Genomic DNA, 24290 nt, shown 5'->3' on the forward strand with positions numbered 1-24290 from the left:
AAATGTGGGCAAGTCTAAACATTTCCCTTTATCTTTTATCAAGATTTGAATTATCTGAACAGAGGCCTGTGAACTCTCTCAGAAACCCATCTCAATCCCCTGTACTGGGCAATGACTTCCACTTTCTAAAGATAAAGTAACAGAGAAAAGTCGTGTACAATAGGTTCAAAGGAAAGAGACAAATGAGAGAAATGAAATGCAATTCCCTTTACAAAATAGCCATAATTCAAGACTATCTTTATTTGATAGTCTCAAAAAGATTCAAAGTTACTCTGCACCTACTCATTCAATTCAAAAGATATTAAATGCTAAGTGCTGGGGAAACAATGGGGAACAACACATACTGGTCCTGGTCCTCATCCTAGTGAGAAGGGCAGAAAATAAATAAGTAAATAACAAATAAATAGTTAAAAGTTATGAAAGGACTATGATGCAGATAAAAAGGGTGCTGTGATAAAGACTAATGGGTAAAATAGTTTTTATATTATTTCATATAATACAGCAGCTAAATAATACTAGCAGCTAAAATTTCACGAGCACTTACAATGTACCAGGAAATTGCTACATGCTTTTTAGGAATTATCCCATTTGATTCTCACACATTATAATTGTACTATTTTATCTCCGTTTTGTAGATGGAAAAAACAGGCACAGTAATTTTTTCAAAGTCATTCAAACGAACTCTAAGCCAGAGCCTGGAGCCCACACTCCTAACCATTTTGTGCATAAAGCTTGGAGCTTAAGGATGGGCAGAATAGCCCAGGTAGAGGGAATGGCAAGTTAAAAACTTCATGGTAGAAAAAGTCAGACATGTACCAGGAACTGAGAGAAGGCCAGAGTGAGGAAGAGAGTGCCCGTAGATGAAGCTGGATGTTAGGCTAGGCCAGAACATACAGGGAGACCTATAAGGGTTGGTAAAAGTTTGGATATTATTATAAACACAAAAGATTTTAAGCTGGAGAGTGGCATGATATAATTTGTAATTGTTTGTTTCCTCGTTTTTATTACAAGAACTGCCGAGTAGAAAACGAATTGGAAAGGGACAAGAATAGACTTAGAGTTAGGACATTATAACCATGACCAAGGTAACAGATGGTGGTAGCATATATAAGCAATTAAGGGTATCACATTAGGAAGGAAATCTCCAGTTTCTCAGGTCTTATCCCTGAGCAAAACTTAAAATGTAGTAAATTATTAAATCTATGACTTCAGTACAAATAAATCATCCAATCTTCAAGTTCTTCATCCACACAAAGGGGAAAATAAAACGTACCTCACAAGGTTGGTATGGAGATCAACTATAGTGTTATATGGAAAAGACCTACACAAGCACAATTTATCTTTGTATTATAAAATTTAGATCAAGCAAAATTAGATGTTCAAAATACATTGGCTGAAAAAATTAAAACTTTGATACAAAAAGTGTGGAATGAAGTGAGTAAAAAATCTAAAGCTCAATGAAAAATTTAAATATAAATAAAATTCTATATATCCAGCAGGTATTTGCTATAGCCTGAATGTTTGTGTCACCCAAAATTCATATGTTAAGTCCTGATACCCAATGTGATAATACCTGGATATGGGGCCTTGGGGAGGCGATTATGTCATGAGGATGGAGCCCTCATGAATGAGATTAGCACCCTTATAAAAGAGACCCCAGAAATCTTTGTTGACCCTTCTGCCATGTGAGGACACACTGAAAAGTCAGACATCTATGAACAGGAAGCAGGCCCTTACCAGAAACCAAATCTACTGGTGCCTTGATCTTGGAATTCCCAGCCTCCAGAACTATTGGAAATAAATTTCTGTTGGGTAAAAGCCACCCCAGTCTATGGTATATTTTAATAACAGCCCAAATGGATTAAGATAGTACTCCACTGTGATAAACTATAATACATGAATGTCACCAAACAACAAAAAAGTAAAAATCATAATAATAAACATTTAAATAGTGTGATATTTTCTGTAACTTTAACATTTGGGCCTCAATTATTTTCTTATTCATCAACACATGTGGGGGTGGGGGGCAGGAACAAATGTTTTAAAATAAAAAAACACCATCAGACTTGGGATTTAAAAATATAAACACAAGGGACTTCCCTGGTGGCACAGTGGTTAAGAACCTGCCTGCCAATGCAGGGGACACGGGTTCGAGCCCTGGTCTGGGAAGATCGCACATGCCGCGGAGCAACTAAGTCCGTGCGCCACAACTACTGAGCCTGTGCTCTATAGCCCGTGTGCCACAACTACTGAACCCACGTGTCACAACTACTGAAGCCCGCACACCTAGAGCCCGTGCTCCGCCACAAGAGAAGCCACCACAGTGAGACGCCCGCGCATCACAACGAAGAGTAGCCCCCACTCGCTGCAACTAGAGAAAGCCCGCACACAGCAACGGAAACCCAACACAGCCATAAATAAATAAATAAATAAATTTATCTTTAAAAATAATAAATAAAAATATAAACACGATATCTGCAAGTTGATTTTTTTTCAGATTACCAAAAATCAACAAGAATCAATAAGTTGAAGATTTATAAGGCATTATTTTGATTATTAAGCATATTCTCAGTACTAGTACTCCCAGGTAGTTAACATTGCCCTGGAGACTTTCCAGAGTATGCATTTCATGGAAAGGAGAAATGAAAATTTCTGTTTGCAATATAACATGAAAGAACAAAGTTGTATTATAAAATATATCTTTACAATATGGTAATTAAAATAGCTGCCAAAATGAACATTCAATTTATTGTTTTATCTCTTTTCCTTTGCATCTTGTAATAGCAGCTCAGTGGAAATAACCATTTCAGCCTCCAAATGAAATAAATTTGGATGATTAGAACCCAGTCAATTGTCATTGCACCCTACTACAAATGGAGAAAATAATACATTTAACTAAGCAGGGCACAAAAGTGCATAATGTCAGTCTCTATTCATGTCAGAACATCTGAAGTTCATCAATATAAATAATGTTTGTATCCATATCATAAACAAAGCATCAATATAATTTATGATCTTTGGAAATTTTAAAATGTGAGATGGAAAAGCAGATGAATGCTTTTTAAACCAAAAGTTGGAAGAAATAATAGAAACAATTTCAGTAGATACTAGTATAATATTCTACATATACAACCTCTTCAATATTAGTAGAAACTGGGGATGGTTTCTGTAAACTTACTTTGCAAAAGGCTTTTTCCAAGCAGATTTATATAATATTCCCATTGTCCCTTGATAATACTGCTAAGGTGTTCTAAGATAAATATTAATAGTAATATTATATTGATGAATCACTGTACACATTAAAGCACTCACAGTGGCATGAGGTGGGTGTCAGGTGAGTTTAGATTTGATCATGACACTTGTCCCTAAATTTTTTGGCTTTATTAAAGGACTATCACAGACACCCTACTCTATGAACTTCCAGGCACAGAAGAAAATTTACTGATCTCTAAAAACCCCCCACTTTATCAAGCATCTGAAGATAACTTTTTCTCTTTATGGAATGCCCTCCACCTAATAATCTCCTATTCATTCCTCAAGATCCTTCACAAATAAAATCTCTTATGGAATCTCATTCCTTTGGACTCCAACAGCAGCTAAAGTGTGCTTCTGTAAGCACATCAAGCATTCTGGTATCAGTTCACTACCTGTTTGTCTCTCCCGTTAGCACAGAAGCTCCACAACAGCCACGACAGTCTCTATATCTAATACGTCTGCTGAATGAAAAATGAACAAAAGCACGTGGTCTACCCAGATGGAGTGGAGCAAGACTCTCACTTTCCTTGTTCTGAAGGTATTTTGTTTAACACAGTTCAGGATCACATATGCTTTCTTTTGACAGATGCAAAACAAAAGGCTTTTTCAAGGCCCAACCCTTATTCACGTACATGACTACAATTCTTTCATTATACCTGAAAACAAAATAGTCAAAATGGATAAGCAAAGGACTTTTAAACTTGACCTTGTTCAATTCAATCACTCTTTCTAGCATGTTAAAATCTTTCAGGATATTGAAATGTTTAGTATATTAGTTATCCTTTCCATATCCCAAAGGCCTACCTGAGGCAACATAAATTTGCTATTTGCAATTGCTTAGCCCTACTTGTGACACTGAGAAGATGTATTTACTCAGCACTCATTGCTAATTACCAATTTAGCAGGGTACAGAAGTCTAAATTGAAAATCATTTCCCTCAGATCTTAGCGAAAATTTTTCCATTGTCTTCTAGCATCTAATAATTTTGATGTTAAATGCCTTCTTGATTCATGTTCCTTGAGTAGATTGTTTTTTCCTTTATAATCTTTGAAGATATGCTCCTGATTCTTAGTGCTCTAAAATTTCACAATAATATATCTGTATGTATTTCTTTTTCTCTTTCATTGTGCTAACATCAAATAGGCTCTTCCAATATCCACAACTGAGACATTTCATTTCCTAGAAATCCTTGTTTCCATTGGTTTTCTCTCCATCTTCACAACCCACTGCCCCAGTGTCACACCTTGCCTGATGAGCCTCTCATCAGAATCTGCAGTCTCTCTGAACGCTTTACATCAGCACTTCATTCATTCTCTGACCACCACCTTTTGTTCTTCTGGTTCACTTGCTCTATAACTCCTACTACTTCACTTCTTCAACCTTATCAAGGCTTGTGATCCATTGAACCCATTAAATTCTCACCATGTATCAGTTTTCTCTACTTTATTTCTCTTAGATTTAGTAGTCCATTATTGCAGTGATTCTCATAAAAATATTTTATCTGAAATTCTCTGTTTCAAAATCCCAGCCCTGACTTTAGTTGCTTGGATACTGATAAACAAATCACTGCCAGGCAAAATCGTCTAAGGATGACTGGCTTCACTTCAAAATTCAGGATCTCAGACTTCAACATTGCCTTATATTTCATGAGTTTGCTTTCTTATTCTTCAAGACATCAGTGTCATGCCTTTTCTTTTTCAAATTTAGACATCATCAAAGCTCCCCTATCTTTCCGTCAACAAATCTACAGAATCTCCCTGGACCTACATCTTGTCACAGTAAAGTTACAAAAGGCCTGTCCTTCAATTCTCCTCACCCTCCAGGCTCTGCATCCCACCCCTTCTCTCCTTCTAAAGGACTTCATTGCTTTGTGATCCCCTTCTTCCTGATCATCAGCCTCTCCCATTAATTCAATCATTTCAATTGCTATTCAAACATGTTCTAATACTGCTCATTTAAAAACAAAACCCACAACTCCTTCCAGCTACATTTTACTTCTGAATTACTGAGTTTGGTTGTCCAATTCTTACTGAAAATGCTAGATACTAAATTAGAGTGTGTAATACTAGACACTCTAAATTTATCCTTGGATTAAGCTGCAGCTTAGACTGTACTGCTTTGGGCTCATACAGAATTATACCTAGTAATTGCATTTTGTCATTATTTTTAAAGCTTTATGAAATTTGTTACTCATAAAGTATAATTATATAAGTATAACAATTATAACTATAAGAATAAGCTATGGAGACATTATTGAAGAAGCTATCTTTATGATGTTCAGTAGAGAAACTTCATCCTGGACTCAGCATCAGTAAAGACTGTGCATCTCCTGAACAATTGATTTGATTTGATCTTATGAACATTCTGAAAATTGGAACTAAAATGCTTTCTTGTTATTTTTAGACTGCTAGCATCTTATTGATTCTGCAGTATAATCTTTTTCTTATCTTTATTAATTTCCTGCTCTTATTTTCTCTCTCTGTTCCTTCAACTGTTTACTTTCTCCTTTCATATTTTGGAAATTTTTATAATTTATATATATACTTTAAATCCATTAAAAAAAAGTGGAACAAGGCAAAGTACAAATAGATATAGTAGAGAAAAAGACAAAAATAGATATATAAGAAAGATCAAGAAAAGTATGGAGACAAAAGGGGCAGGAAGGAAGAGGGAGAGAGAGGAGGTAGTGTCTGTTGTGTTAGGTAATAAATCACAAAGTGGATCTGGATCTTAAGAGAGTGCCATGGCAGGAATATATAAGTATTTAGTCAATAGCATATTTCTTCTGAAATTTCATTGTACTGAATCAGTAAAAATAATTGACTTCCATGTAGAAATATTCTATAATTCTGATTATAAAAATATTTGATTTCACAAAATGGGACCTACTGGTTATTTTTAACAAGTTTATAGAGGTAGCACTGATATACAAAGAATGTATATATTTAATACACACAATTTGATGAATTTGGACATATGTATATACCTGTAAAACTATCACTACAATCAATAATATACATAATTAGTAATGTAATATACATACATATATACATATATTAGTATATATTACATACATATATTAGTAATACACATACATTAAAAAGTAATATACATATCCATCACCTGTCTTATTATTTTCAATTTAGGTCTGTGGAAATAATTTTCAGAAATTTCGCTAGTGTAGAGTATTTTTCCTACATATTTTTATGTTCAATGCATTGGGATTTTTCAGAATTCACATAATAAACTCTAATTACATTGAATCATTACTTTCTGAAATGAAAAACTTATTCAGCTCCCCAGAGAAGGTGACTGGATACCTGAGCCAAAGAGCTGCATTCACTTTTCTCTTGTCTGCTCTGACTGATCTACACCAAATTGAACTAAAATTACCGCATAGTACACTTCAAGACGGGTTGATTATCAAGCAGGTTTTAAAACCCACATAAAACACTATCCAGGATCAAGGACAACTATATATGACATATGTAGCATTTGACTGTTTGCTAGGGAAAAAATAGTGGGTTCTTTCCATATGTAGGGTTTTTCTGTCCATGCAGATTTCAAGACAAAAGATTGTGTGACTTTCATAAAAAAGAAAAATGCCAAACAAATTGGATACAAATTACTTCATTCCTTTCTTGGGTATGAATGCACTGATAGAGCAGTAGGGAGCACCAATATCTGCCTAGACTCTGGAAAATTGTACTTCCTTATTTTATTTTTTTATTGGAGTATAATTGCTTTACAATGTTGTGTTAGTTTCTGCTGTACAATAAAGTGAATCAGCTATATGTATACATATATCCCCTCCCTTATGGACTTCCCTCGCCCGCTGCATCCCACCCGGCTAGGTCATCACAGAGCACCGAGCTGAGCTCCCTGTGCTATACAACAGGTTCCCACTAGCTATCTATTTTACACATGGTAGTGTATTGATGTCAAACCTAATCTCTCAGTTCATCCCACCCTCCCCTCCCGCACCATGTCCACACATCCGTTTTCTACATCTGCGTCTCTAACTCCTGCCCTGCAACTAGGTTCATCAGTACCATTTTTCTAGATTCCATATACATGCGTTAATATACGGTATTTGTTTTTCTCTTTCTGACTTACTTCACTCTGTATGACAGTCTCTAGGTCCATCTACATCTCTACAAATGACCCAATTTCATTCCTTTTATGGCTGAGTAATATTTCATTATATATATGTACCACATCATCTTTATCCATTCATCTGTCAATGGACATTTAGGTTGTTTCCATGTCCTGGCCATTGTAAGTAGTGCTGCAATGAACACTGGGGTACATGTGACTTTTTGAATAATGGTTTTCTTAGGGTATATGACCAGTAGTAGGATTGCTGGGTCATATGGTAGTTCTATTTTTAGTTTTTTAAGAAAACTCCATACTGTTCTTCTCCACAGTGGCTGTATCAATTTACATTCCCACCAACAGTGCAAGAGGGTTCCATTTTCTCTACACCCTCCCCAGCATTTATTGTTTGTAGTTTTTTTGATGAATACCATTCTGACCGGTGTGAGGTGATACCTCATTGTAGTTTTGATTGGCATTTCTCTAATAATTAGTGATGTTGAACATCTTTTTACGTGCCTCTTGGCCATCTGTATGTCTCCTTTGGACAAATGTCTATATAGGTCTTCCGCCCATTTTTTGATTGTGTTGTTCGTTTTTTTTTTTTTAATTAATTTATTTTTGGCTGCATTGGGTCTGGTCTTCGTTGCTACGAGGGGGCTTTCTCTAGTTGCAGCGAGCGGCGGCTACTCTTCCTTGTGGTACACGGGCTTCTCATAGCAGTGGCTTCTCTTATTGTGGAGCACGGGCTCTAGGCACGTGGGCTTCAGTAGTTGTGGCACGCAGGCTCAGTAGTTCTGGCTCTCGGGCTCTAGAGTGCAGGTTCAGTAGTTGTGGCACACAGGTTTAGTTGTTCCGTGGCATGTGGGATCCTCCGGACTAGGGCTGGAACCAGTGTCCCCTGCATTGGCAGGCGGATTATTAACCACTGTGCTACCAGGGAAGCCCTGTTTGTTTTTTTGATATTGAGCTGCATGAGCTGCTTGTAAATTTTGGAGATTAATCCTTTGTACGTTGCTTCATTTGCAAATATTTATTACCATTCTGAGGGTTGTGTTTTCATCTTGTTTATGGTTTCCTCTGCTGTGCAAAAGCTTTTACCTTAATGAGGTCCCATTTGCTTATTTTTGGTTTTATTTTCATTACTCTAGGAGGTGGGTCAAAAAAGGTCTTGCTGTGATTTAAGTCAAAGTGTGTTTTTCCGATGTTTTCCTCTAAGAGTTTTAGAGTGTCCGGTCTTACATTTAGGTCTTTAATCTATTTTGAGTTTATTTTTGTGTATGGTGTTAGGGAGTGTTCTAATTTCATTCTTTTATATGTAGCCATCCAGTTTTCCCAGCACCGCTTATTGAAGAGGATGTCTTTTCTCCATTGTATATTCTTGCCTCCTTTGTCATAGATTAGGTGACCATATGTGCATGGGCTTATCTCTGGATTTTCTATCCTGTACCATTGATCTATATTTCTGTTTTTGTGCCAGTACCATACTGTCTTGATTACTGTAGCTTTGTAGTATAGTCTGAAGTCAGGGAGTGTGACTCCTCCAGCTCCATTTTTCTTTTTCAGGATTACTTTGGCTATTCAGGGTCTTTTGTGTTTCCATACAAATTGTAAAATTTTTTGTTCTAATTCTGTGAAAAATGTCATTGGTAATTTGATAGGGATTGCATTGAATCTGTAGATTGCTTTGGGTAGTAGAGTCATTTTCACAATATTGATTCTTCCAATCCAAGAACGTGGTATATCTCTCCATCTGTTTGTGTCATCTTTGATTTCTTTCATCAGTGTTTTATAGTTTTTTGAGTACGGGTCTTTTCCCTCCTTAGGTAGATTTATTCCTAGGTATTTTATTCTATTTGTTGTAATGGTAAATGGGAGTGTTTCCTAAATTTCTCTTTCTGATCTTTTGTTGTTAGTGTATAGGATTGCAAGAGATTTCTGTGCATTAATTTTGTATCCTGCAACTCTACCAAATTCATTGATTAGTTCTAGTAGTTTTCTGGTGACATCCTTAGGATTTTCCATGCATAGTATCATGTCATCTGTAAACAGTGACAGTTTTACTTCTTCTTTTCCAATTTGTATTCCTTTTATTTCCTTTTCTTCTCTGATTGCTGTGGCTAGGACTTCCAAAACTATGTTGAATAATAGTGGTGAGAGTGGACATCCTTGTCTTCTTCCTGATCTTAGAGGAAATGTTTTCAGTTTTTCACCATTGAGTATGATGTTTGCTGTGGGTTTGTCGTATATGGCCTTTCTTATGTTGAGACAGGTTCCCTCTATGCCCACTTTCAGGAGATTTTTTATCATAAATGGTGTTGAATTTTGTCAAAAGATTTTTCTGCATTTATTGAGATGGTCATATGGTTTTTAGTTTTTAATTTATTAATATGGTGTATCACGTTGATTGATTCGCATATATTGAAAAATCCCTGCATACCTGGGATAAATCCCACTTGATCATGGTGTATGATCTTTTTAATGTGTTGTTGGATTCTGTTAGCTAGTATTTTGTTGAGGATTTTTCGTCTATGTTCATCAGTGATATTGGTCTGTAATTTTCTTTTTTGTGATATCTTTGTCTGGTTTTGGTATCAGCATGAAGGTGGCCTTGTAGAATGAATTTGGGGTGGTCCTCTGCAATTTTCTGGAAGAGTTTGAGAAGGATAGATGTTAGCTCTTCTCTAAATGTTTGCTAGAATTCACCTGTGAAGCTGTCTGGTCCTGGACTTTTGTTGGTTGGAAGATTTTAATTACAGTTTCAATCTCATTACTTGTGATTGGTCTGTTCATATTTTCTGATTCTTCTTGGTTCAGTCTTGGAAAGTTGTACCTTTTCAAGAATTTGTCCAGTTCTTCCCAGTTGTCCATTTTACTGGCATATAGTTGCTTGTAGTAGTCTCTTATGATGCTTTGTATTTCTGTGGTGTCAGTTGTAATTTCGCCTTTTTTCATTTCTAATTTTATTGATTTGAGTCCTCTCCTTTTTCTTGATGAGTCTCACTAAAGGTTTACCAAGTTTATCTTCTCAAAGAACCAACTTTTAGTTTTATTGACCTTTGTTATTGTTTTCTTTGTTTCTCTTTCATTTATTTCTGATCTGATATTTATGATTTCTTTCCTTCTGCTAACTTTGCGTTATCTTTGTTCTTCTTTCTCTAGTTGCTTTAGGTGTAAGGTTAGATTGTTTATTTGAGATTTTTCTTGTTTCTTGAGGTGAGATTGAACTGCTATAAATTTCCCTCTTAGAACTGCTTTTGCTGTGTCCCAAATGTTTTGGGTCATCATGTTTTCATTGTCATGTGTTTCTAGATATTTTTTTACTTCGCCTTTAATTTCTTCAGTGATCTCTTGGTTATTTGGCAGTGCACTGTTTATCCTTCATGTGTTTGTGTTTTTTACACTTTTTTTCCTGTAATTGATTTCTAATCTCATAGCATTGTGGTCGGAAAAGATGCCTGATATGGTTTCAACTTTCTTAAATTTTCCGAGGCTTAATTTTGACCCAAGATGTGATCTATCCTGGAGAATGTTCCATGTGCACTTGAGAAGAAAGTGTATTCTGTCACTTTTGGGTGGAATGTCCTATAAATATCAATTAAATCTATCTGGTCTATTGTGTCATTTAAATCTTCTGTTTCCTTATTTATTTTCTGTCTCGATGATCTGTCTTTTGGTGTAAGTGGGGTGTTAAAGGCCCCCACTATTATTGTGTTACTGTCAATTTTCCCTTTTAAGGTTATTAGCATTTGTCTTTTGTATTGAGGTGCTCCTATGTTGGGTGCATAAATATAATTGTTATGTTTTCTTCTTGGATTGATCCCTTGATCATTATATAGTGTCCTTCCTTATCTCTTATAATAGTCTTTATTTTAAAGTCTATTTTATCTGATATGAGTATTGCTACTCCAGCTTTCTTGTGTTTTCCATTTGCATAGAATATCTTTTTCCATCCCCTCACTTTCAGTCTGTATGTGTCCCTAGGTCTGAAGTGGGTCTCTTGTAGACAGCATATATACGGGTCTTGTTTTTGTATCCATTCCGCCAGTCTGTGTCTTGGTTGGAGCATTTAATCCATTTACATTCAAGGTAATTTTTGATATGTCTGTTCCTATTACCATTTTCTTAATCGTTTTGGGTTTGCTTTTGTGGGTCTTCTTCTTCTCTGTGTTTCCCACCTAGAGAAGTTCCTTTAGCATTTGTTGTAAAGCTGGTTTGGTGGTGCTGAATTCTCTTAGCTTTTGCTTGTCTATAAAGCTTTTGATTTCTCCATCGAATCTGAGTGAGATCTTTGCTGGGTAGAGTAATCTTGGTTGTAGGTTTTTCCCTTTCATCACTTTAAATACATCCTGCCACTCCCTTCTGGGCTGCAGAGTTTCTACTGAAAAATCAGCTGATAACCTTATGGGGATTCCCTTGTTTGTTAGTTGTTGCTTTTCCCTTGCTGCTTTTAATATTTTTTCTTTGAATTTAATTTTTGTTAGTTTGAATAATACGTGTCTTGGTGTGTTTCTCCTAGGGTTTATCCTGTATGGGACTCTCTGCACTTCCTGGACTTGGGTGGCTATTTCCTTTCCCATGTTAGGAAAGTTTTCGATTATAACCTCTTCAAATATTTTCTCAGACACTTTCTCTTTCTCTTCTTCTTCTGCAACCCCTATAATTTGAATGTTGGTGTGTTTAACGTTGTCCCAGAGGTCTCTGAGACTGTCCTCAATTCTTTTCATTCTTTTTTCTTTATTCTGCTCCTCAGCAGTTATTTCCACCATCCTATCTTCCAGCTCACTTATTTGTTCCTCTGCCTCAGTAATTCTGCTATTGATTCCTTCTAGTGTATCTAGTGTATTTTTCATTTCAGATATTGTGTTGTTCATCACTGTTTGTTTGTTCTTTAATTCTTCTAGGTCTTTGTTAAACATTTCTTGTATTTTCTCAATCTGTGCCTCCATCCTATTTCCTAGATTTTGGATCATCTTTACTATCATTACTCTGAATTCTTTTTCAGGTAGTTTGCCTATTTCCTCTTCATTTATTTGGTCTTGTAGGCTTTTGCCTTGTTCCTTTGTCTGTAACATATTTGTTTGTCATCTCATTTTTTTTGATGGGTGGGGCTGTGTTCATGTCTTACTGGTCGTTTGGCCTGAGGCATCCAGCACTGGAGTTTTCAGGCAGTTGGGTAGAGCCGGGTCTTGGTGCCGAGATGAGGACTTCTGGGAGACCTCACTCTGATTAATATTCCCTGGTGCCTGAGGTTCTCTGTTAGTCCAGCAGTTTGGACACAGCTCTCTCACCACAGGAGCTCAGGCCTGCCCCCCCTGCCTGGGAATCAAGATCCTGCAAGCCACGTGGTGCAGCAAAAAAAAAAAAAAAGGAGCAGTACAGTAACAAAGAATAAAAAATAAAGTAAAATTAGAAAAATAAAAAATTTTTAGAAAAAATAAAGATATAAATGCAACAACAACAAGGTAAAACAGAACCATAGGGACTTTGCTGGTGGCCCAGTGGTTAAGACTCCATGCTCCCAATGCAGGGGGCCGGGGTTCGATGCCTGGTCGGAGAACTAGATCCCACATGCATGCCACAACTTAACATGCTGCAACAAAGATCCAGTGTGCCACAACTAAGACCCAGTGCAGCCAAAATAAATAAACATGAAAAAAAAAAAAAAAAACAGAACCACACCTTAAAAAAAAAAAAAAAAAAGGCTGGAAAAGGTCTTGGTGGTGGGGGCGGGGCTTAGGTGGGGGCGGGGCCTAGGCTTAGGACCTGCAGGGCCGGAAAATGCAGCAGGGCCGGAGGGGGCCTCAGAGTGAGGAGTTCGGAGGTTAGGCCCTGGGTGGGGGTGTGGGGGTGGGGCTTAGGCTCTGAGCAGCACAGGGTGCCTCGGAGTGCAGAGGATCAGGCCCCGGACCTCAGCAGGCTCCCCGCTGATCCCCTCACTGTAGTGGGCCTCTCCCGAGCGTGGGAACCCCTCCCCTCCCCCAGCCGCCCCCCCAGGGCCACCAATCCTGTCTGGCCTCCACTTTTCCTCTCCCCTCTCCCTCTCCCGCCCTCCCATGCCCTCAGGACCCACACGGCTGGAGGGGCCTCAGAGGGCAGAGGACCAGGCCTGGGACCTCAGCAGACTCCCTGGAGCCCAAGTAGGCAGGGGAAATGCTGGCTGTGTTCCCTCCGATCCCCCAAGGGTCTCTCCCCCATCCCCGATGCTCCCCTCACCATGCGTGGGCCACTCCAGGCATGGGAACACCTCCCCTCCTTCAGCCACCCCTCAGGGGCACTGGTCCCAACCTGCCTCCTCTACCTCTCCCTACGCTCCCTCCCCACCCCCACATCCTACCCAGTTGCTCAGGGGTTCCTCCCATCTCCTTAGGTGTCCGTGGTCCCCCACCAGTGCCTGGTAGGTGCCCTAGTTGTGAGGAGACACAAACTCCGCTTCCTCCTACTCCACCATCTTGACTCCATCCCATTGTGTTTTCTTCATATCTATCTCCCTTCATCTCCAAGGACATTCCCTAGGTAGAATTCTGGGCATCACTGAGGCCAAAATAACCATCAGGGAATTGTAATGGCTACACTTCATGTTTCAGTTTACGCAGTTCATTTGATTCTTTATTTAGTAGTTCCTGTCCAATTCCATTATTTAGTCTATCTGCCCACACTGTAGCTGTGTCAAGGCATTCATTACCATATATTAAGATGAATGTGAATAAATCAGTTATATACATGGATATTTGGTAAAATTTAGAGAATGATAAAGTAACTATGGGCAACAGCAATGTTCTAAGAGTTACTTTATATAAAAAAGAATAAATATAATGCATTAGGACATAAATACCCTCATTTGCACAAAGAATAAATTTTGCCTTTTTTAAATGGTCTCAATTGCAGATTCATTATACAGCATCATCAACTGAAATCAAACAGATGTGTATAATTTCCCAAAGAAATGTTGGCAACAATTTTTTAGTATAACTAAAGAGAACACTTTAACAAAGAGAAATGTACAAAAATGATTCCATCATCCAACTGAAGATTAAAATTAATCAAAACAAAATGGTGCCAATGTAAAGAAGACTACAATCATGATCAATCACAAAGACCACGAAAAGTACAGAATTCTCTCATTCTTCTCAGAAATGTCTTTAATTTGTGTATCTTATTCTTTAATTTTTAGTTGTTTCCAAATCTATTTCACTAGCCACCAACCTACACATTCCAGAAGCTGTTATGATCTTAACCACAGAAACTTCATTAGTTTCTAAAATAAGGATGTATATATGTTCCCCCTGTTAACATCTTCATTTTTCAAAAAGAACATATCCTTATTTTACTATCTTTTCTAATTATAAAAGAAATAACCAACTAAAACTGCAAATCCATAAAGTATTGATAGAAAATGAAACCCACTGTACAAATGGCAGAGATTTTAAAAATTGGAGTGTACTCAGACTTATATATATATATATATATATATATATATATATATATATATATATATATACACACACACATTCATTTCCCCTAATACCCTTAGTGTACCTAAAATTTGTTAAACACTTCCTTTCTTAATATTTTAATTTATTTCCAAGAAGGTATATAAAACTCAGTGAGTTTAGTAGCTTCATTGTCTACATACATCAGAAGTCAGTTTTACATTGAGTAGTTTCAACCATTATTCTCATATGAAGCAAACAAATCAATAAAGCATATTTAAATCTGAAATTCAAATTTGACTATACAATTACTACTTTTCATTCTACTGAGATTAATCTCAGCAAAAGTTATTCACTTTCACTTTCATCTTTGCAAGTGTCCAAAAGGAGGATGTAAGAATATACACATAACCCAAAAAAATTAACTCCAGTTTCTAGTAACTCCTAAAACCTACTTCACCATATACCTATCTCAAAAACATTTTTCAGTTCTTTAAATTCCTCTATCAAACTCTCCTCATCCCCAAAACCAAAGTTAAGTATCACTAATAAAACAGGATTCTATCTTCATAACTAATATAATGGCCCTTAGTTTTCAATATCTAACATCACCCTTGCAGAAATCTTTGATGTGGCAATGATCTGTGATGCATTGTTCTTAATAGAAGTTTTCAAAAGCAATAATACCATGGCTTTACTTACGAGAGGTTTTGGAAGCGAGAAGAGTAACTCGGGAACCTCCTAAGAAGCGAAAACCCATTACATTCACCTGATCATCTTCTGACTGATTGGCAAAGCCTGCAAAGAAAAGAAAAAATCACCTTACATAATCACAAGGCAAAACACTTAATGTTTAAAATAGGAAGCTTAGTTGACAATGAGTATTTTTTATGTCACTAGTCATGTTTAAGGTCCATGTGTGGACTATAATATATTAACTGATCTCCACAGTTGCTTCCAATTGCTAAAATTACTGCCTCAGAAGAACATGCTGAAATCACTTAATTTTCTTCTACTAGTTCATTCTAGGTCTGAGGCAGGAAATGTACAAGATGAACTTAGAATGCCTGTCACACCAGAAAGCAAGGAAACTATCAGTGACCAGCAGATTTGTATGAAAAGGACGTAAGAGCCAACTTAAAGAGACTACCACTGGCCAGAGATGAAAATACTTGAGTATCAAAATAATAATCATAATAACTGCAATGAAGTAAAATATATCAAATATATTGAAAGGCATGTGTTCATATTGACACTAAAAATAAAACAAAAAACCCAAATGCTCACTATTGAAGGATCCTAGAGAATCAACTCATTATTCTAAGAATCAATAATAAAGACAAAGAACCAAGCATTTATCCTGATGATCCTACCAAATTGTACCACATAAACAGTGGTAAATAAGGGAAACATTCTCTGTGTGGAAATATTCCAGCTAAAAATTGTAGAAAGCCTGAAAGAATAGAATACCACCATTTTTCAACTTCCAATGAATTAATGGATCTTAGCATTGACTATCAATAGCTGTTACAATCACAAAAAAAGGAGACAAACAGATATAATGTACCCACTGCTGAAAGTATATATCACCATTCTTGCAGTAGTATGGCCAAAATAATCAATCCTAACTCTATTAGCACTAGATGCAACTATCAATTTACAGGGAACAAGACAGAGAAAATATTAAACAAAATCACAGGGATGTAATCAGCAAAATTCAGAGAATGGGAAACTCACAGGAAAAATAATTTGTATTCTTTAACAAATAAACTGCAAATTAAAAAGAGACATGAAGGAGAAAGCCTACAGAAGAGGAGATATCAAAAAATTCATATCAAAAAATTACAAGTGAAACATATTTGATTCCTGACTCAAAAAAAAAAAAAACAAATAAAAATTATAACACTGGAGACTTTCACTCTGTGCCCAGATGGAAAAACTGGGGCCAAATTTACCCTCCCATCTCAAAAAACTAAAAAATGGAATAAAATATATGAACCATTTTTAAGACACTGGAAATTAGCAAATGAACAACAGGGATCTCTGACAAACAACAAACAAAGTGAGCCCTATGTTTGCACCAGCTTACCACCTAGAGAAATTTCCAAGCCAAAACACAGGGGAGGGGAGCCCAGGAGCAACCCAGCATTCTCCCCGAGTTGAGGAGATAGATTTGGTAATCTGGGAAGGCCAAAGTGGCAAACGTTCTCAAGGCAGAGAGCAGACAGAGCTACAGAGAAAGAACTCCAGAGATTTGCAGAGTCCCATTTGAGTACTCAGTAGAATACTAATGGATGCATGCCTATGAGGAAACTACCTGAGGTTGGGGAGAAAAAAAAAAAAAAAAAACAGTCAAAAAGATTACAGGAAATAATCCACAAGCCCAGACAGGGCCAGAGATAATCCTTGTTTTCACACTGGCCATAATATAGACCATCAAAATTCACTAGGTATCAGGTAGATCACATAGAAGAGTTTGGTTTCAGTAGCAGGTAAATTTCACACTAGAATAAATGTTGCTCCCGTTCCACCTAACAAAGCTTCAAAACAACACTAAAAATGATCAAACTTTTTCAAGTAACTTAAATGTGTCCCAGAAAAAAAAAACCTCAAGAATATTTATAGGAAAGCTAAAATACTCAACACACAATTAGATAAAGTTCAGGAATTCTGTCCTTCAGTCAAAGATTACAGAACACAGAAAGAGAAAAGAAATTACAACCCATTAACAAGGAGAAAAATCAATCAAAACTAACTCAGAAATGACACAGACAATAGAATTAGTAGACAAAGGCATTAAAATAATTATTATATTATTATAAATATTCAAAGGAGCTATCTTAAATAGAGACGTGGAAAAATTTTTTTAAAAAGAGAGAGACCCAAATCAAACCTTGAGAGATGACAACTACAATGTCTGAGATTAAAAAAATACACTGAGTGGGATTATGAACACATTACACACTGAAAAAAGAAATAACTTGAATGTATAGCAGTAGAAACTACCCAAAAAAAAGCACAAAGAGAAAAAAGATTGAAAAAACAAAAACAGCATCATTGAGCTCTGGGACAACCTCAAGTGAGAAATATACATATAATTGGAGTCCTTAAAATAAAGATGAAAAAAGGAGTGGAGACAGAAAAAAATATTTGAAAAAATAATAGCCAAAATGTTTCCAAATTGGATAAAAATTATAACCCATAGATCAAAATATCTTAACAGAGGGAGACCTTCAAGATGGTAGAGGAGTAAGACATGGAGATCACCTTCCTCCCCACAAATACATCAGAAATACACCTACATGTGGAACAACTTCTACAGAACACCTACTGAATGCTGGCAGAAGACCTCAGACTTCCCAAAAGGCAAGAAACTCCCCACATACCTGGGTAGGGAAAAAGAAAAAAGAAAAAACAGAGACAAAACAATAGGGATGGGACCTGCACCTCTGGGAGGGAGCTGTGAAGGAGGAAAACTTTCCACACGCTAGGTAGCCCCTTCACTGGTGGAGACGGGGGGTGGTGGGGGGAAGCTTCGGAGCCAGGGAGGAGAGTGCAGCAACCGGAGTGCAGAGGGCAAAGCAGAGAGATTCCCAACAGAGGATCAGTGCCCACCAGCACTCACCAGCCCGAGAGGCTTGTCTGCTCACCTGTCGGCCGGGACGGCTCAGGGCTGGGAGCTGAGGCTCCGGCTTCTTCGGAGGTCAGATCCCAGGGAGAGGACTGGGGTTGGCTGTGTGAACACAGCCTGAAGGGGGCTAGTGCGCCACAGCTAGCCAGGAGGGAGTCTAGGAAAAAGTATGGACCTGCCTAAGACGCAAGAGACCATTGTTTCAGGGTGCGCAAGGAGAGGGGATTCAGAGCACCACCTAAACGAGCTCCAGTGACGGGGCGGAAGCTGTGGCTATCAGTGTGGACCCCAGGGACAGGCATGAAACACTAAGACTGCTACTGCAGCCACCAAGAAGCCTGTGTACAAGCACATGTCACTATCCACACCTCCCCTCCTGGGAGCCTGTGCAGCCCGCCACTGCCAGGCTCCCATGATCCATGGACAACTTCCCCAAGAGAACACATGGTGCACCTCAGGATGGTGCAATGTCATGCCAGCCTCTGCCACCACAGGCTCACCGAGCATTCTGTATCCTTCCCTACCCCCAGCCTGAGTGAGCCAGAGCCCCCTAATCAGCTGCTACTTTAACCCCGTCCTGTCTGAGGGAAGAATAGACCCCCTCAGGCGACCAACACACAGAGGCAGGGCCATATCCAAAGCAGAACCCCAGGAGCTGTATGAACAAAGAAGAGAAAGGGAAATCTCTCCTAGCAGCCTCAGAAGCAAAAGCTAAGAGAATTCAGCACCACCAAACCAGCTTTACAACAAATGCTAAAGGAACTTCTCTAGGCAGAAAACACAAGAGAAGGAAAAGACCTACAATAACAAACCCAAAACAATCAAGAAAACGGTAATAGGAATATACATATTGATAATTACCTTAAGTGTCAATGGATTAAAAGCTCCAACCAAAAGACACAGACTGGCTGAATGGATACAAAAACAAGACCCATATATACACTGTCTACAAGAGACCCACTTCAGATCTAGGGACACATACAGACTGAAAGTGAGGGGATGGAAAAAGATATTCCATACAAATGGAAATCAAAAGAAAGCTGGAGTAGCAGTTCTCATATCAGACAAAATAGACTTTAAAATAAAGACTATTACAAGAGACAAAGAAGGACACTACCTAATGATCAAGGGATCAATACAAGAAGAAGATATAACAATTGTAAATATTTATGCACCCAACATAGGAACATAGGAGCACCTCAATACATAAGGCAAAAGCTAACAGCCAAAAAAGGGGAAATCAACAGTAACGCAATCACTGTAGGGGACTTTAACACCCCACTTCCACAAATGGACAGATCATCCAAAATGAAAATAAATAAGGAAACACAACCTTTAAATGATACATTACACATGATGGGCTTCATTGATATTTACACGACATTCTATCCAAAAACAACAGAATACACTTTCTTCTCAAGTGCTCATGGAACATTCTTCAGATAGATCATATCTTGGGTCACAAATCAAGCCTTGGTAAATTCAAGAAAATTGAAATCATATCCAGTATCTTTTCTGACCACAATGCTATGAGACTAGATATCAATTATAGGAAAAAATCTGTAAAAAATAGAAACACATGGTGGCTAAACAATACACTACTTAATAACCAAGAGATCACTGAAGAAATCAAAGAGGAAATCAAAAAATACCTAGAAACAAATGACAATGAAAACACGATGACCCAAAACCTATGGGATGCATCAAAAGCAGTTCTAAGAGGGAAGTTTATAGCAATACAATCCTACCCCAAGAAACAAGAAATATCTCAAATCAACAACCTAACCTTACACCTAAAGCAGTTAGAGAAAAAACAAAAAACCCCAAAGTTAGCAGAGGAAAGAAATCATAAAGATCAGATCAGAAATAAATGAAAAAGAAATGAAGGAAACGATAGCAAAGGTTAATAAAACTAAAAGCTGGTTCTTTGAGAAGATAAACAAAATTGATAAGCCATTAGCCAGACTCATCAAGAAAATAAGGGAGAAGACTCAAATCAATAGAATTAGAACTGAAAAAGGAGAAGTAACAGCTGACACTGCAGAAATACAAAGGATCATGAGAGATTACTACAAGCAACTATATGCCAATAAAATGGACAACCTGGAAGAAATGGACAAATTCTTAGAAAAGCACAACCTCCCAAGACTGAACCAGGAAGAAATAGAAAAGATAAATAGACCAATCACAAGCACTGAAATTGAAACTGTGATTAAAAATCTTCCAACAAACAAAAGCCCAGGACCAGATGGCCTCACAGGCGAATTCTACCAAACATTTAGAGAAAAGCTAACACCTATCATCTCAAACTCTTCCAAAACATAGCAGAGGGAGAATCACTCCCAAACTCATTCTACGAAACCACCATCACCCTGATACCAAAACCAGACAAAGATGTCACAAAGAAAGAAAATTACAGGCCAATACACTGATGAACATAGATGCAAAAATTCTCAAAAAAATACTAGCAAACAGAATCCAACAGCACATTAAAAGCATCATACACCACGATGAAGTGGGGTTTATCCCAGGAATGCAAGGATTCTTCAATATACGGAAATCAATTAATGTGATAACCCATACTAAAAAATTGAAGGATAAAAACTGTATGATCATCTCAATAGATGCAGAAAAAGCTTTCAACAAAATTCAACACCCATTTATGATAAAAACCCTCCAGAAAGTAGGCAGAGAGGGAACTTACCTCAACATAATAAAAGCCATATATGACAAACCCACAGCCAGCATCATTCTCAATGGTGAAAAACTGTAACCATTTCCACTAAGATCAGGAACAAGACAAGGTTGCCCACTCTCACCACTATTATTCAACACACTTTTGGAAGTTTTAGCCCAGCAATCAGAGAGGAAAAAGAAATAAAAGGAATCCAAATCGGAAAAGAAGAAGTAAAACTGTCACTGTTTGCAGATGACATGATACTATACATAGAGAATCCTAAAGACTCTACAAGAAAACTACTAGAGCTAATCAATGAATTTGGTAAAGTAGCAGGATACAAAATTAATGCTCAGAAATCTTTTGCATTCCTATACGTTAATGATGAAAAACCTGAAAGAGAAATTAAGGAAACACTTCCATTTACCATTGCAACAAAAAGAATAAAATACCTAGGAATAAACCTACCTAAGGAGACAAAAGACCTGTATGCAGAAAACTATATAAGACACTGATGAAAGAAATTAAAGATGATACAAACAGATGGAGAGACATACCATGTTCTTGGATTGGAAGAATCAACATTGTGAAATGACTACACTACCCAAAGGAATCTACAGATTCAATGCAATCCCTATCAAACTACCAATGCCATTATTCACAGAACTAGAACAAAAACTTTCACAATTTGTATGGAAACACAAAAGACCCCAAATAACCAGAGCAATCTTAAGAAAGAAAAACGGAGCTGGAGGAATCAGGCTCCCTGACTTCAGACTATACTACAAAGCTACAGTAATCAAGACAGTATGGTACTGGCACAAAAACAGAAATATAGATCAATGGACAGAATAGAAAGCCCAGAGATAAACCCAGGCACATATAGTCACCTTATCTTTGATAAAGGAGGCAAGAATATACAAATGGAGAAAAGACAGCCTCTTCAATAAGTGGTGCTGGGAAAACTGGACAGCTACATGTAAAAGAATGAAGTTGGAACACTCCCTAACACCATACACAAAAAGAAACTCAAAATGGAGTAAAGACCTAAATGTAAGGCCAGACACTATAAAACTATTAGAGGAAAACATAGGCAGAACACTCTATGACATAAATCCCAGCAAGATCCTTTTTGACCCACCTCCTAGAGAAATGGAAATAAAAACAAAAATATACAAATGGGACCTAATGAAAGTTAAAAGCTTTCCCACAGCAAAGGAAACCATAAACAGGATGAAAAGACAACCCTCAGAACTGGAGAAAATATTTGCAAATGAAGCAACTGACAAAGGATTAATCTCCAAAATTTACAAGCAGCTCATGTAGCTCAATATCAAAAAAATAAACAACCCAATCCAAAAATGGGCAGAAGATCTAAATAGACATTTCTCCATGGAAGATATACAGATTGCCAACAAACACATGAAAGATTGCTCAACATCACTAATCATTAGAGAAATGCAAATCAAAACTACAATGAGGTATCACCTCACACCGGTCAGAATGGCCATCACCAAAAAGTCTACAAACATTAAATGCTGGAGAGGGTGTAGAGAAAAGGGAACCACCTTGCACTGTTGGTGGGAATGTAAATTGATACAGCCACTATGGAGAAGAGTATGGAGGTTCCTTAAAAAACTAAAAATAGAACTACCACACCACCCAGCAATCCCACTCCTGGGCATATACCCTGAGAAAACCATAATTCAAAAAGAGTCATGTACCACAATGTTCCCTGCAGCTCTGTTTACAATAGCTAGGACATGGAAGCAACCTAAGTGTCCATCAACAGATGAATGGATAAAGAAGATGTGGCACATATATACAATGGAATGTTACTCAGCCATAAAAAGAAACGAAATTGAGTTATTTGTAGTGAGGTGGATGGACGTAGAGTCTGTCATACAGAATTAAGTAAGTCAGAAAGAGAAAAACTAATACCATATGCTAACACACATATATGGAATCTAAAAAAAAAATGGTTCTGAAGAACCTAGGGGCAGGACAGGAAGAAAGATGCAAATTTAGAGAATGGACTTCAGGACACAGGGAGGAGGAAGGGTAAGCTGGGACAAGTGAGAGAGTGGGATGGACTTATATAGACTACCAAATGTGAAATAGATAGCTAGTGGGAAGCAGTTGCATAGCACAGACAGATAAGCTCGGTGCTTTGTGACCACCTACCGGGGTGGGATAGGGAGGGTGGGAGGGAGACACAAGAGCAGGAGATATGGGGATATATGTATATGTATAGCTGATTCACTTCGTTATAAAGCAGAAGCTGGCACACCATTGTGAAGCAATTATACTCCAATAAAGATGTTAAAAATATATATATATATATCTTAACAAACACCGAGCACAAGCAAAATAAAAATACAACAAAACCAAAAAAACTAAACCAAGGTACACCAAAAATGAATTTCTTAAAGAAAAAAATCTTAAAAGCAGCCAGAGAGAAAAGACATATTACATATAGAGGTACAGCTTATGTCTTAATGCAATGCCAGAAATCAATGGAGCAATATCTTTACAATATTGAAAGAAAAACATTGTCAACCTACAATCTTTACCTAGTGAAAATAACTTTCAAAAAAATGGTGAAAAAATACATTTTCAGACCTACAAAAGCTGAAAAAATTCATCACCAGTATTTCTACACTAAAAGAAATGTTAACAAAGTACTTCAAGAAAAAGGAAAATGATACCAGATGGAACCTAGTTCTACACAAAGGAATGAAGAGCAGTGGAAAAGGTAACTCCATGAGTAAATATATAAGATCATTGTCTTAATTATTAATATCTCTTAAAAAGAGAATCACTGTACATGTATAACTGAATTACTCTGCTGTACACCTGAAACTAACAGAACATTGTTAATCAACTATACTCCAATATAAAAAATTTTTTTAAAAAGATAATCACTGTTTAAAGCAAAATTCATAACAATGTATTGAAAGCTTTATAATATATGTATATTATAAAATATAAAACAACAATAGCAAAAAGGCTGGGAGTGGAGAAATGGAAGTATACTATTGTACGAGTCTTATAGTATGTTTGAGGCATTATACTATCACCTAAAGATAGACTGTGATAAGTTAAAGATGTACACAGTATTATGCATCTGTGCATTTTTGACAGGGAAATATTGCTTCCAAAGGGGCAAAAATCAATTTATAGGGTTCATCCATTCTAA

The 24290-nt window shown here is 37.2% G+C and overlaps 1 protein-coding gene across 9 annotated transcripts in view; it reads right to left on the reverse strand.

Annotated features, from left to right (window-relative positions):
• Positions 1–24290, reverse strand: part of BBS9 (Bardet-Biedl syndrome 9) — a 713234-nt gene that overhangs the window by 476266 nt on the left and 212678 nt on the right. For all 9 annotated transcript variants that reach the window (XR_009504851.1, XR_009504850.1, XR_009504853.1 and 6 more), the window contains one exon: positions 15486–15581. Coding sequence is in view for 3 of the 9 variants with exons in the window: in XM_059932716.1 (XP_059788699.1) it covers positions 15486–15581 (96 nt within the window). In the remaining 6 variants the exon portion in view is untranslated. The remainder of the gene's footprint in view (positions 1–15485; positions 15582–24290) is intronic.

Source organism: Balaenoptera ricei, chromosome 9, assembly GCF_028023285.1.
Source record: "Balaenoptera ricei isolate mBalRic1 chromosome 9, mBalRic1.hap2, whole genome shotgun sequence".
Classification (NCBI taxonomy): domain Eukaryota; kingdom Metazoa; phylum Chordata; class Mammalia; order Artiodactyla; family Balaenopteridae; genus Balaenoptera; species Balaenoptera ricei.